Genomic DNA, 15,590 nt, shown 5'->3' on the forward strand with positions numbered 1-15,590 from the left:
TGACCTTTTTCTTCCGGTCCCGAGAGCGGTTCCTGCGCTTGCGATTGGATTCTTCCTTTTCCTTCTGCTCCTGCAGAGCCTGAGCCTCAATATCTTTGATTTTCTTCAGCTGCTTAGCTGCTTGAGCCATGGCTGGTCAGGCTGCAGTTCCCTCCAGAGCTCACAAAGGCTGCAGTTCCCTCCAGAGCTCACAACGGCACTTTCCACACAGCACCCTCCGGTTACTGGCCAAGAAGGTCCCTTCCCCTAGCTCAAATGCTGTCGACCCAGATGGGTGTGAAAGCAGTAATGAGAGGAAGATAGAAAGCAGACAACAAGCCCCAAGGGACAGCCGATGTCTCCAGCTAATTGCTAGATGGAGTCCAGGACACCTTCATAAACCATTAATAATCCTAAATCCAGCTGTTCCAGACGTCCTGTGCACCATTGCAGCAGCCCCTGACTGCACTGGCACATCATGCAGAATCCTCCTTGTGGGACAGGACACAGGGCTGGTGCAGCGCTCGCTCCTTCACTGTCTCTCCTGCAGTACGAGAAGAGACGCAGGCAGCCAGCCACAGGAAGGAAAATAACTCTCAGCAATTAATGCATGATGACAACAGAGAAGCAGTGAAAAAGGAGGACGATGCATTTCATCTTGACTTTGGGGCTCTCTGTAGCAATGCATTAAGAGCAATAACCTGCATGTAGTCAGTCAGTGGCTTCACCACTGCAATGCTGCTAAGGCAGGCACATATTCCAGTCTCTCCGATTTTCTCTCTCTCAGTCACTCTCTGTGAAGCATCCGCATCACTCGTTCACTCTCTGGGTTATGATTCCAGCTCCTTTCAGGGGGAGCTATAGGCAGTCGCTGTATTGGTTAGAGGGAAGGCAGCATCCCTCTCAGAAAATAGCCGACACTGCAAAGGCTGTGCCAAGTACCGGAGCAAAGTGCAGCTTAACAGCATCCTTTTCTCCTTGCATTTCTCCACGGAGTGAACAGCAAGGGGAGGGGAGGGATCTTGACTGTGAATGGGAGACAGAAACCAGGGGCTCGGTCTGCTCTTTGATTACACAGCTCCTGAAGAGTAAAGCCCCTGCCCATTCAGGCATCACCAGAGCTCAAGTCCTCTCCAAGGAACCCTGGTTAAGGCTCCTGGAGTCAGGCACCCTTTCTCCACACACGTCTGTACATTTCCCCTGCAGCTGCCTTCCTGAAGCACAACCAGTTACAGGTCAGAAGTCAGAGATCAGTCCTAGCGATGTAAATTTGGTTCCTGCAGACTGTGCCAGTGTGTGAGATCGACACTTTGGTGATGACCACATTAACTGCAGCAAAGTGTGCTCTATTCAGACACTTCTTATCAGCCCTGCCTTTACCGGTTCAATTCTTGTGTGCCCCCCCACCCCGCACACACACACATAAAGCCCACCTATGTGTAGACCTACGGGTAAAGCACTCGGAACATTATCTGCCCAGGTAGCAGCCCTGCATACCCTGCACTGTTCTGGCACAGCCTACCCTGTTTTTGACATAAAGGGTCCCTTTTGTATCAAAAGATGGGGAAGCAGGGCTTAACGTTCTCAGCAACTACTTGACAGGTTATTTAGAGTGACAGGAAGCTGAGAAATGCAGACTTAACTTAGACACTATAGGTCACTTTTCTAAGTTTTCCTGCATTTCCTTCTCCTTTGAAGTTCCTCCAATTCTCTTGCTTCATCCATAGACTAAGAAGGGTCCTTAAACACAGAAAAAAAAGATCCATGTATCTTAGTTTATATGGAATGTGATGGGTAAGAATACAGCAAATGTTTATGGGGTCCTAATAAAGTCTGAGAACAGGAAATCATCAAATTTTACAAGGCTTTTCCAAGGACACCTTTAGTTCTCTGTACTCTACCCATCTAGATAAATAAAACACTCTAGATACAGCTGCACATCTTTATACAGTAACATCTTATGAACATCCATCAAAAAAAAAAAGCATAGTGAAAGACTCTATAGATAGGAGATGCCGCATGCACAGCTGCAGTCAGTCACCCTAATCCTGTCTCTTCCACTGGAAACACTTCACAGACTAAAAGAGGCAGAGGCCAAATCAAATATATATGTGTGTGTATATATATATATCTCTGCGGCCACCAACATGTACACAGGAGGGAAATTAATTGTCACAATTAACCATAACACACTGAGAGTTCCTCAGTTCTGCCTGTGTGACTTTGCACCCTAAACCAGCTCCCTGCCAGTTTAGAATAATTTCTGAGGAACTACCTACTTTTTCAAAATAGGGAACCCAGGAATCAAACTAAGCTCCGCCAAATACAACTGCAACAGTCCCTACCACATGTCCAACCCCTCACAGCGCTTGGGTCTCGACCTTTCAGAACCGTGAGACAAACTGCCTGTGGAGATCCAGGCAAGGTCAGGAAGCCAGCAGCAAGATACTGCTGTAAGTACATCTCATCCCTAACCCACGTTCTGCCTTTGTGGCTGCAAACTTTCAGCTGGGTCAGACTCCTGAAAGCCAGCCCCACTACGTGGCAGGGTCTGCATGCTTGCAGTCAAGCAGTAGCAGTGCTACAGCCCAGGCTCTGCCCTGAGATGTTCTGTATTTCCTGATGCTAACAAAGCATCCACTATAGACAAAGCTGAATGGCACCAGGCAGCGGCCGTACACAGTTTTGCCTGTAGGACATTGCCTCCTCCTACAAAGAGATCCCATCTTAACTCCCTATAAACCACAGAAGAACAAGCACAGGACAAGAACAGTTACCATCAAGGGAGAAATAGGATATGGGGTCGCACTTTTGATGCTCCAGGGGACACAACAGAAAATCACCTGCTTGTAACTGTCTAAAAGCCTGCTTCCTCCTCAGTGCACACACAGGAAGAAAGAAATGGAGTCTCACAGAAGGAACAAGAACGTTTTCATGAGCTCCTCAAGTTTGAGGATAAGCTCCTCAGACGCTCAGCTGCCATCTTGTTTAACGCAGAATTAAGCACTCATTCAAATAAAAATAGCAAAAAGATTCTAAGGATTCTAAGAAGAGATATGAAATGCATACAGTAAGGCTGAAAGAGTTCTCTCATGTACTGGCAGGCAGTTTAGGAGGCAGCTCTGACACCACAGAACTGAACCAGGATTGTCTCTGTTTGGTTTTAGGTTGGGGGTTTGACCAGATGACCTCCAGCGGTCCCTTCCAACCTCAAACATTGTGATACACAAAGGGACAGCACATACTAGTGCAGAACCTTCAGACTGGAAGAAAGGTGATAAAGCAGCACAGAAAAACGTGAGTGATACAGATAAGGTCCAAAAGGAAACAATTACACATTATTTCATACAACAGAAGAATCAGAGGCACCACATTTAAAATAACTAAAAATATATATCCTTTCCACTCAGCAGAAAAATTTACTGCTACAGAATGCTACAGATAGCAAACCATACAGGAGTGAGATAAATTTGGGAAGGAAAGATCCATCACAGACTATTGAACACGATGGTTTGGGCCCAGCCTCCTTCTCTGGAAGCTCTTAAACCACAGCTTGATTAGAATGCTGGGACGAGATGCTAAAGGGAAGGCAAGATGCAGAGAACTTTTCAAAACACGGTTCCTGGACACAGTATTTATCTTAAAACCCCCTCCCTGTTGCACTATGCATGACTGATCCTGACTGGAAAACCGCTAGACACATGAATTGCAAAATATCCCTGTCCGCCCACAAAGAAGAGCAGAGAAGTATCTAGCAAGACCGCAGACAACCCCAGGTTCAGACTCCATCTGTAAGTCAGAGAGACTTCTGATCTAATACCATTTAGGTACACCTCACAGAGCACCAAAGCATCACCGGCTATTTGCAGGAAAAAGGGGGCACACTTCAGCAGCTCGGCCGCTTTACCAGTGCAGCTGAGAGGGCTGCCCGTGCTTTCCCAAGGTCAGAAACGCTCCCCTGTTCAAATCCATTTTCCTCACCAACTCATTCAGAGTAACGTATTCATCAGACCCCTGACTATAGTACAGAGGTCCACAGCTATGTACAACTGTCAGAGCCTCCAGGCGGCGCTTTCCCATGTCCTCCTACCTCCCTCCTGAACCATCACCTGCTACTTCACTCGCTGAACCCTGCACAGTATTTGTGACAAGGTTCCTGAGGACAGCGGTCACGTTTCTTAACACATCACCTGTCTCACAGCTGGATGCACACAGAAATGATCAAGGGCACCCGTGATAGCCTCTAAAAAAAAGACACTGTTTTTCAGTGTTTCCCTTTGTCCCTGGAGTTTGTACCATCACCTGCTGACCTCTCGCTGGATACGCCTGGGCAGTTCTGATCACTTGCCGAGGACCAAGTTCTGCAAATTGCTTTGGTCTCAACAGCATGCTCCCTAACACAAACCAAAGGAGGACAAGGACAGTCCTAAAGTAACTACAGTCTTGCCTACATCAGACTGCAGAGGACAATTTTTGTCAGAAGGGAACACAAAGCAGCTTGAACCAGCTGCTCTGGAGAACAGCTCCTCCCAGCAGGATTGACTGAAGCCCTGGTTCGGGAAATCTGCTGTCCAAAACCAATTTATCTCTTCCTACATGACACCCTTTTCCTCTTCTCTCAAGATACCAGAGAGGATTTCATCTCTATCAAACTCTAGGCCCGGGGCTTTTGTCCTGTTACAACCATAGCATCTGGTGTTTTATGCTTAGTGCTTTAACTTGAGGGTGAGTGACAAGCCTGCTGGACGGTCTTCCAAGTCATGGAGGGTTGGTTTTGAAACATCTACCTTGATTTTTGACAGAGTGATTTAAGAGACAGAGTTAACTGGAATTAGTTCTCTCTGCCATATACATAGGGTTGTCCTGTGCAGGGGCTTACACAAATCATATTCTAAGTTATGAAGCATTTGACCTAGGATTGATATCAAGCTTTTGTGCACTGTAGGTGTATGGTTGGTAGAAAGTCTACCCTAGAGATCTGCTGTATGTGAAGAAAATCTCATCTTCTTCTCCATTCTTGCTATTTCAGAACGGAGCAAGGACACAAGACAGAGGAAGTGAGAAATGGACTTAACAGCAATTTCACTTAACTTGCCACTTCCTTTATTTTTTTCTCCAACACTGATTTTTCTCTTCTTTGAGTAAGCTGTTCAGGAAATACACAAAACAGTAGAAAACGTGTTATGGATTGTATCTTGTTGCTGCTTGTTCCCAGTGGAGAAATATATAATCACTTCAAAATGGGGAAACAGAGGATGACAATTTCAGTAAACAGACTTCCTCCTTGAGCTGAAAGATACCAGCTGCATGCATTAGCCAACATGATAATTTAAATGAAACTTTTTCAAGAACCTTATTTAATTATTTGGCACAGAGCAACAAACTTATCACTTTTTCCTTGAAAACAGATTATTTGTACTATCATAACTCTCTGCTACTTTGATGACAGACTAGCATTGTACTGTGTCAAACGACGATCATATCAACAACAGAGTCCCTGTTCCAAAGGGTTCACAGGACAAAGGATTTCGCATGGGAGAACAAATAGTTATCGACAGAGGAACCCTTAAGAAAATAATCACACAAACGAATCAAGGACAGAAGAACCTCCTGTGAGGAGGGAAGTATAGAAGCAAAATTCTGTCTGCCTGCAAGGCAGTGCAGCTGTTTCAAGAGACGAAACACGTCACTGGAGCTCTGCCCTGTTCTAGGTGAAGATCGATGTTTGTTGAAGTTGCTCAGATTCTGTGTTAGGGGCAGAAGGATTTTACAAACAAACTTCAATTTCAGGCAGCTATTTTTAGCCATATTATTCTGGCTGACAAGCTGTGAAGATAAAAGATGCTGCAGGCTGCACCTCAGCTGCTGTAAACTAAACCTACCGCATTTCCCTGTTCCTGCAGAGACAGGATCTCAGCAAGGATCTCTCTCCCAAGTTATGAACCTCATTAAAATGGTTCTGTTCCGTTTAGTGGGTTTTTGTTTGTTTGTTTTTTTAACTACCTCACTGATGAGCTCTCAGCCTTTCAGTTAACCTCTCGAAAAGCCACAACCCTGGTCTCCCTGGCAGAAGTTTGTACGTTGCTGTCCGTTGCATGCAAACTCTTCCCTGCGCATTGAGTGTTGGTAACAGCCATTTTGGTCCACATATTAACAAAACTGGAGCAAGCCGGGCAGTGCCGAATGGAATAGCTTTATGTCCACAGCACGATTACCTGGCTGTGGCAATCCAGAGCGTGCAGCAGCAGCTGCCCGCAGCATGCTGTAAGGTACGAGCAGTTCCTGCACACCAGGACAGTCTGATTTCACTCCTATCTAGCATGGCAACTCTCAGAAAAAAACAAAACAAAACCAAATCCACAAAAAAGTCATCTATTTAGTCCTTTAACAACAGGATTTGATAGTTTCTACAACAGGAAACTGAAAAAGAGATCTCCTTGTTCATGACTCCTAAATGCATGTATCATCAAGACAAGTTAACTAATACAAACAGGGGTTTGTTTTTTTAATTTTCCTTAAAAAAAAAAAATAAAACCAACACCACCACCAACAAAAACGAACAGGTGTTATTAATAGTGAATCTTATTTGAGCAAATAACATTTTTTATAAACTTTTCTTAAGGAGCCATACTTGTTTAACAGTTCATTAACTCTGGAAAATCACATTCCTGTGATCTTGCTTATGGATTTCATAAGCACTTATTTTTGTTCCTTGGCCTACAAGGCTAGAGAGAAAGTTGTTATAAACTGTTACATTCCCATTTAGATATTTGCATTTTTCTTAAAATGGTTTCAACTACCTTAAGAACTCAGAAATACACAAGAAGTACTATTTTAATCATTGTTAGTGCTGGCCGTGCTCACCCCAAGCTTGATAGCTTGTGATTATGCATTGCAAAGATCTCAAACAATGAACTGAAATGTATTTCATGTGCACAGGTGTAACAACAATTTGGCACCAGGGCATTCGATAAAGACCTTGTATCGTTCTACCGCTCAGTTTATGATACAAGCATTTTACAAGAACAGAAATGTACATCGCCATTTCATGGCAGCGATTCACCATCACCGTTTCGAACTGTACAGTTATCTAAAGCAACAGAATTATGTTCTAGTCTGACCACTCAGGGCATTGATTCCAGAAGTCAAAGCCATTTTGAATTGCTGGAGGACATGCAACCATTCTCAGCTGGCATTTTACTTCTAAAATCCATACTGTATCTGAAAAATGAGAGATGTTTCTGAAAATTGGGAATAAATGAAAGCAGATGCAGTGTTGCTTGTAAATAACAATTCAAGCCAAACACATTTTAATGTCAAATCAAACATGTTAAATATGGGTTTAGATAGCAAATAACAAGCAAATACAAAAAGAACCCGAACTATAACCGCTCAGTACAGAATAAATGGGGCACAATGGGGAGGGGATGGACACCCTCTACCTTGCAACTTTGCTACCGGATGGTGACAAAGCTTAAAAAAAAAAAAAAAAAAAAAGGAAGGAAGTTATGAGCAATATACAAAGAGCTTGAGAGCTTGCTGGCACAGAACGGTTAATGCAGTCTGAACTCCAACACTGACTACGGGAAAATAATACGGGCACATCCAGGTGCAGGATGTGTGCCTGCTGGGAGCCTGGGGACGCTTACCTGTGAGTGCTGGCACACTCCCTGCAATCCTCAAGTGACCGGCGCAGTGAAAGCCCTCACCGCGGGTCGCCCCCTCTCCCCTCCGCTCCCGAATAACCCAAATCGCGCTGGGCCAGGAAACGCACGGACCGCCCGGCAGCGCGACGCCCCCCGGCCTGGGCCCGCACGTGCTCGGCCCCCGCCTCCCCCCGCCGCGCGCCCCCGGCCGCCCCGCGCACGAGCAGAGGCCGCTCGCGGGGCCGCGCCCGGGGGAACGCGCCCGGGGGAACGCGCCCGGGGGAACGCGCCCGGGGGAACGCGCCCGGCCGTGCCCGCCGCGGCTCTGCCTCCCCCCAGCGCTCGCCTGGGGGCTTCGCAGGGGGCGGCCCCGGCACGGCCGTTCCGCGAGCGGCGGCGGCAGCGAAGCCGTCTCGTGCTGCAGGTGTTCCCCGCGGAGAGCGAGGTCGAGCTGCAGAAGCTTTCCGAGGTTTTCCCGTTACCGGTACCTGATCGCTCTTCCGAGGGGAAGCCGATCACCGAAACCGTAACCTCAGCCGCCGCACGCCCCCGATCCTAGCACCGCCCCGCTCTCCGGGACCAAAAGGTGAGCAGGGAATCGTGCCCAGGGGCTGGTAACAGAGGTCAGCGCTCCCGTGGAAGAAAAAACCCACATGCACAACAGACATCCAAAATGGCTCAACATAATTTATTTTTTTATGTTAAAATGTACAGAGTTCTTTTGAAAGTACTTGCTAGAAAGGGGAAAAAAAAGTGATATTACATACAAGTAGAGGAAGGGAGACCGTCCAGCCAGGAGCGTATGACATGGAGAATTACAAAGGCATCTAGGCACCCCCTTCCCCTTAGCTTACAAGTCACCATGAACAAAGTACAAAGAGGTTACAAAACAGGAAAAGCAAATATAAACAGACAGGAATAGACTCAGCTTCATTTGTACATGCGGCTTTTAGAGGCATCTGGAGCTCCTATTCACACACTCTAGAGATCTCTTTAAAGAGAATTTTTATCTTTCTTAAAATAGTTTTTAATATTCTACAACAAAGATAAAAAATTTTAAAGATGGAATGAAATGAAAAAGCTCTTATTTTAAAAGGCATCAAAGTCACTAACAGTGAGTTTTTTTTTTTAATTTCTTTTAGAAGATTACCCAAGTTATCTTGCTAAAAATACATATTTTATTTTATTTTTAAACAGAAGTGAAAAATGGTAGGTACCAATATTACTGCGTTGGATAATTTCTTTTTATATATAGAAAAGAACATTTTTTCTACAATAGTTCTACAGTCACAAAGGCTTGTGGAAAAGGGAGCTGCCCAATTGATTTAAAAAACAAAAATAAAACATAAAACCAAAATAAAATTAAAAAAAAGAAATACAAAACCAAACCAAACATAACAGCAAACAAACTCACGGCCCTCGTTTCAACAGCTTCTCCTCCTGCCGCAGACCCGCGCCTGCCCCACTACCCCCCAGCAGTCAGGAAGCAGCGACACAGCTGAAGATCTAGGAAGGAGAGGGCAGCACAGTGCGCTTTCTACATGGGATATTTGGAACTGGAATAGTATATACAGAGAAATGGGGTCCTACACAGCCTTGTACATGCTCAAAACTAAACAGAAATAAAAAGTGGAAGTCCTTTGAATTCTGCCTTTTATGGTTAGCAGTTATTGGAGGAAAAGTCCATTTTAGTGCATCTGAAGAAACCCAACTTTTAGATTCTTTTGGTTTTAAAACAAAAGAAATTAGTCTTAATAACGTGTCTGTATTTCTACTTCATATACAATTAAAAAACAACAAAACTCTACCTTAAAGGGTATCCCTTTTTGTATTGGGTGACATGCCAGCAAGTGCTGTCTCTATCACGGAGCAGTGTAGCCAGAAAAGAATGCAAATTGGATTATGCAGTAATAAACAGCAAAATCCTGCCACCTGCATCCTACTGTGGTGTTTGGGCTGTTTCACTCCTGCAGAACAGGCGATCCCCCTCATTTCCCACACTAGATCAGAAGTGTGGCTATTCTGATGAAATGGCCTCAAACATAGCAGAAGAATCAGGGAAGTGTTCGATGTCACCAACTCCCCCCAAGAGCGGCACATTCAGCTACTTCCTACACCACACCAGGAATGGAACAGTGACAAGGACACCACAGGCTTCTCATCAAGCCACCTAAAACATACACTTTATCTTCCAAGATTACATAAGAATAAAGGTTAAAAGGCAGACCACTGGAAACAGCTGCTTTTGAGCTCAGCCTACTCAAAGGCTCAGAACCAAGACCCTCAGCATTTCCAAGTACATACTAAAGCAGAGTTTGGGATCTGAGTTATGGCTGACATGCAGTTCACCTGAAGAGCCTGCAACCGTTTTTTGTCCTAGCAGCCCAATAACCATGCTATCCTCCGCATGACTGCACGAGGGTTATTAACAGCTCTCTCTCGAGATGCTCCCAGTAGTTCAGTGACAGAACATTTGTGCAGGCGCACACGCGCATGTCTGGGTGGTGAACGGGATCTGTTTGAAGTTACATTATATTTTCAGAATGAAACATACAATTTCAATGAACTCATCTACAAAAACACCAGTGTGAATAGTTTGTTTACATGTAAATCCAAATTTTACTGAAGGGAAAGGAGTCAGGGAAAGTTAAAGATTAAAATTTTTTCCTGACTTGCAGAAATGAAGAGCTTCATTTATCCTGTGTCCCTTTCCACGTCTCCCAGTAAGTGCCTCCTGCTAGAAGTAGAAAACTTTAAGTGGGGTTTGGAGGGAAACGCTGTTACTCTTTGAGATGTCAGACATTTTACATTACTGCAGCACTAAAAACTGCATACAGAGGGGCACAAGAAAGGGAGAAGGACATACATTTGAAAAAAAAATTTAGAAAGATGATTTCACTGTTACACATATTCTGTCCACATGGTCAGCAAAGTAAGGCTCTTTTTAAATTATGAAAAGATTTTGTGCATGTTTTCCCTCTAAAAAACATCTGTAAATGATTTTAGCTGTAAAATGTTTCAGGATTGTGAAGAAAACACTACCCCCCAGAACAAAAACAAAAAGCAACAACAAAAAAACCACCAGGCTTCCTAAAAATAAAATAAACCAAAGAAAATCCCTCTAAATCTACAGCAATATTTTAACTGGAAAAAGGTCCATTTTCTCTGGTTCGTCAGTATAAAAGGTTCCTTTATTTATATATATTTAAGTTTTTAGGATGCAAGTTCGTCTTGCTCATCTTCTCATGTACGGTCCATTGAGAGACTGCTTGGGCACCCCTGCAGCATTCATGTAGCTGTGATGGGAGGGGCCAGTGTACATCATGTTCCCATGAGGATTTGGCTGCATAGGCTGCTGGGTATAGGCCTGGCTCCCCATCATTCCCATCTGCATCTGCATAGGATACTGTGCTGTCTGGTTCATGTAGGCAGGGTTACTGTGGTAACTGCTGTTCATCATGGGCTGCGTCATTCTGTAGCTGTTCATGGCATTCAGGGTGTTCATATTCATGGAGTTAACGTTGTACGGGGTGGTTGGCATCAGGTTGACCCCCATGTTCATACCCCGCTGAACAGCCAATGTACGAGGGCCGGCCTGCATGGCGACCGCGGGTGGGCTGCGGCCATAGAGCTGCTGCTGGTGTGCAGTTGCAGAGGGCAGCGGTGCTGATTTAGAGCGGATGGAAATGTGCCCCTTGACCGGCATTTGCCCCTGCAACCTCTGCGTATGTGGAATGCCAATATTGGTAGCAGACATATTACACTGAAGCAGAGGTGACGTGAGGTTCATGGTGGTAGACGCCAAGTTTGGTGGGGGTGTCATGGTGGCTTGTGCTTGTGGTGTGCCTGCTAATGGATGAGAGGGAGCGAGCTGAGCCAGTCCTGTGTTGGACAGCGAAACACTGGTTGCATAGGAAGTCACAGCAGGAGAATGGCTATAAGGCATGGCATGAGGGTCCATAATGGTGTTCGTCAGCTGCTGCAACTTGGCTAAACTGAATGTGGCTGACGGTTGTGAATAGCTCCCAGCCCCAAAATCCCCTGGAATCCTCTCATAGATACTTATGTTACCAGTGCTTCCTGATTCAGGTATTTCCATGATCATAGGCGCTGGGGTGAAGCTGTTGTTCATGCTGCACTGAGACAGCGGAGGTTGCTGCTGGGGTGGAGGTGGGGGCTGTGGCTGCTGTGACTGAGGCTGCTGCTGTTGTGGCTGCGATGCTGGTTGCTGGTTACTTGGAGGCCTTTCTACGACACAGCTCTGAGGTGACTTGATATTGCAGTTTGCTGCAGGCTGGACAGTGCTTTGCTGCATCATGCTGCAACTGCTGCCAATGTTTGCCATTTGCTGAGTGACAACACAACTATTCTGAGTGAGGCTGCTAGAAGAGGACAGTCCCCCATAGGAACAACTGCTCTGGGAAGAGTTATTTCCACAAATGCTGCCTCCCATAGTAGAGTCATAGCTGCTCGGGTTTTCATAGTTTTCTGTAGTGCTCTCAATGCTGCCAAGGTCACTGAAGCCACTATCCACCACCTGCTGAGAGTGGTCCGATACTGAAGGCACATCCATCATGGGGCTGGTCTCCATGTTCTGCATAGAGGGTGCGGACAGGGATCCTTGTTCAGGGCTTATCTGGGTGTAGCTGCTCTCCAGAGCAGGCACATTTGGGCTGCTGACAGAACGTACAGACTGGCTGGGGTGGGACTGAACAGAGGATATTGGACTGTTGTGTTCTGAGGCCTGGCAATCTTCAACCATTGATATCTGAGGATCCTCCTCAGTCTGGGTATAACTCTGCAGAGTCTGACAAGCTGCAAGAGTTTCTTCACAGTCCTGGTAAGCTACATCATGCTCATTGCTTTCCTCCTGTGTCAAGGACTGGACTGCTTGAACAGTTTCAAGATCTAGTTCACTATGAGGAATCTCTTCCTCTTCCTTTAATTCAATTAATCCTTCTTTGTTACTTTGCTCTTCTTCATGATCATCCTCAGACCCAGGGACATGCTCTGAGCCCACTGATGTTTCATTGGAAGCCTGCTCTTCCTCAGAATCTGCCTCTGCTTCATCTTTTCCTTTTGCATCTTCTCTACTGCTTTGTATGTCTGCTTCTAAAAAACATTCCTGCACATCAGGCTCCTCCTTCACCCCTTCTCTGGCAGGCTGTTCTTCCAATTCTTTTTTCTTCACAGACTCTAGATGACCATCATCTTCATCATCAGCATCATGGTCTTCATTTTGATTTGTCACGACTGCAATTTCATCATCTTCTTCATGGTCATGCTCAGGTTCATCTAGTTCTTGCTGCTCTTCTTCTGATTGCCTTTGCTCTTCTAATACCCGCGGCTTCTCCTCTACCTCCTCTTCTATCTCAGGCTCTTTAACTTCTGGCACTGGACTGCTGCTGCTGTCCACAGGAGAAACTGCTCTTACTTCACTGCTGGCTGTATCTTCCTCTTCTCCCTCTCCTACCTCTTCTGCTTCCATATTCACATCTTCCTCTTTCCTTTCCTCAGTAAGAGGTAGCTCTTCTTTCTGCTCGACACCTTCCTCTTCGTCTGACATCTTGGGCTTACGCCCTGGTTTTGAATTACCTACCTCTGCATCAGCTCCCTCACCCTGAACTGACGATGGCACTTTTTCCCGGTTCAGTTTAAAACCTGGTTTTCGACCAGGTCTTTTCTTCCAGTGGATTGGTTTTCGGCTTTTGCCTTTTGGCCATCCCTTCTTCTTTTTCATGGGTGTAGAAGTATCTGGTTCAAGTGAACAATCCTTTGCTTCACATTTTCTCAGCATAGATAATGGTTTCAAAGTTGGGGTACCTGAAAACACAAATGGAAAGACACTGTTCAAACATTTTGTTTTACCCGAGCATTCACGGAAGCTTTCCTAAGCATTCCATTATGTTTATCAACTTCATATGTCAATAATAGCTTAGTGATTTATTGTGAAGGGAACAAGGAGGATCAAAGTCTACTCATTAGCAGTCACACAGAACATTACATTTTCAAAGAACACCAATGCTTTCAAGATTTTGCGTGGTTAAAGCTCTGAACCTTCAATATATAAATCAAATGAAGCACTAGTCTATATAATAAAATCCTGGAAAGACTCACCACCCGTTAAAGATTTTATTTATACAATGTGCTTACAAATGAAAATGTTCCAGTGTAGCACTGGATGTTACAATAACATTGTATATCCATTTAGATCTGTATTTTGTGCATCTGCTGATTCTGAACTTTCTGAAGAAAGTATTTCCGCTTTGCCATGGCTTATGTTTTTGAATGTCGATAGAAATATACAGGTGACTGAATTTGCCTGGATTTTTTTTTTTTTATCCTGAGAAAACAATCAAGGAAGCTGAATTTCTCTCTCATCTGACTTTAATTTGAAGAAGCAATTTCTGCATTTCAGTGGCTTTCCAAATATGAAAATAGGTTCATGGCCTATACTGCCAGAAACAAACGCTGACATCATCTACTGAGAACTTCCTGAATACTGTAAGGCCTTCCCTGAAGCAATTCTGTTTTCAACCTGTCAGTCAGGATAGCCAGTGACATTTCACACAACTGCTGATAAACAACTGCATTGACACTAGTTGATATTCATGCTTTATCATCCGAATTTCTGTCTTCAGACACTGGATTTTCTTAATCTGCTTTTGTGTTAGTTTTTCTTTTATATGCTGGGCAGATAATTCCTCTTAACACACAATAGTCCTCACATAAGTAAATATAAGTAATAATATTTTGCCTCTGTTTATAATCCAAGGTGACAGAATTATTTGAATGTCATTAGAGAAAATTTGTTTCAGTGCCTTAATCAGCTCATGACTATTCTTTGAAGTTTTTCAGTTCATCAATACTCTTATCAAGTGCAAATAACTTAGTAAGGACAGCCGTAGTAGTTTCACCAAAGCTAAATAAAGAGATGACAGAAAATCTCTGCTCCACTTGAGGTTTCCCTTGTTCATATATTTAACGATTATATAAATCTCTTCGACTGATTTAGAAAACCATGCTCACCTAATTACTGGCAAGACCTTCAAATACTCTGAGACTATCCCAGTGAAATGCCCTTCAGTTCATTTACCAAATCCCCTCTTTTCCTGTCAGCTGCTACTTTTTTTTTTTTAATATTTGCACAAAAATAGCAGTAAAGACAAACAAGATCCACAACAATCTCCCCTGCATCCTACTGATAAAAAACAACCTTAACTACTCCCTGCTTGCAGTTTATTTGATATGTACTACCTTGATTTTGTAACATTTCAGCTTAAGCAAATGGTTTTGTCACGTATCTCACAAAACACTAGTGGGTAACATCAATTATCCTTATTAACTGAGCTGTAGGCTCGTAAAATATATCATGTTCTCTGACAAAATACATTTTTCACATTCCACTGTTCATTTGTATTGAGCAAATAACCATTCCTGGACTTTCTACTGAGTCATAAGCCATGCATCCTACTATTTAAATCAGGATGAATGTCACGCTGACAGGCCTGTAATTATCCTTGTCATCCCACTATAGGGATGCAAGATAGTCTTCCTCCCAAATTCACAGCAGACTTATTTACATTTCTGCCCTTCCATCCATCTTAAAAGCTGATTCATAGAATCACAGAATACCCTGAGTTGGAAGGGTCCCAACAAGGATCATCAAGTCCAACTCACTTCCGTACTATACATTCCATGCTATACATTCCCCAAGAAGAGCTGCTGTATATCCACAGTTATGCAAAGAATTCAACAAAAGCAAAACTAAATAATGTATTCTTAGCAGTCCACAAATGCTTCTTAAGAACTGATCATAGGTCAACTGAGTTATTCTTGCCCTTAGTTCAACTTTGTGAATTGGATTTGAACAGTGTTCTGTGTCTTCAGAAGCTACTCAACCCTCTTACAAACAACTTCATCCACAGTAAGTCACTTAAAAAAAAGCCTTAAAGGGTTTATTCA

At 44.1% G+C, this 15,590-nt stretch overlaps 2 protein-coding genes across 9 annotated transcripts in view; both read right to left on the reverse strand.

Moving 5' to 3' along the window:
• LOC308182905 (ankyrin-1-like) overlaps window positions 1-7,819 on the reverse strand; it is a 71,600-nt gene extending 63,781 nt beyond the window's left edge. For 4 of the 8 annotated variants that reach the window (XR_013942147.1, XR_013942148.1, XM_080568251.1 and 1 more), the window contains exon 1: window positions 5-7,607. Coding sequence is in view for 4 of the 8 variants with exons in the window: in XM_080568251.1 (XP_080424377.1) it covers window positions 5-130 (126 nt within the window). In the remaining 4 variants the exon portion in view is untranslated. Of the gene's footprint in view, window positions 1-4; window positions 7,609-7,628 lie in introns of those variants that run through there. The other 4 variants (XM_080568248.1, XM_080568243.1, XM_080568242.1 and 1 more) reach the window with 4 other exon arrangements.
• Window positions 7,820-8,292: 473 nt separating this feature from the next.
• KAT6A (lysine acetyltransferase 6A) overlaps window positions 8,293-15,590 on the reverse strand; it is a 44,510-nt gene continuing 37,212 nt past the window's right edge. Inside the window, exon 18 of the mRNA XM_080568254.1 lies at window positions 8,293-13,448. Coding sequence (XP_080424380.1) covers window positions 10,861-13,448 — 2,588 coding nt within the window. The 3' untranslated portion in view covers window positions 8,293-10,860. The remainder of the gene's footprint in view (window positions 13,449-15,590) is intronic.

Source organism: Anser brachyrhynchus, assembly GCF_964034855.1.
Source record: "Anser brachyrhynchus genome assembly, chromosome: 26".
NCBI classification, from domain to species: Eukaryota; Metazoa; Chordata; class Aves; order Anseriformes; family Anatidae; genus Anser; species Anser brachyrhynchus.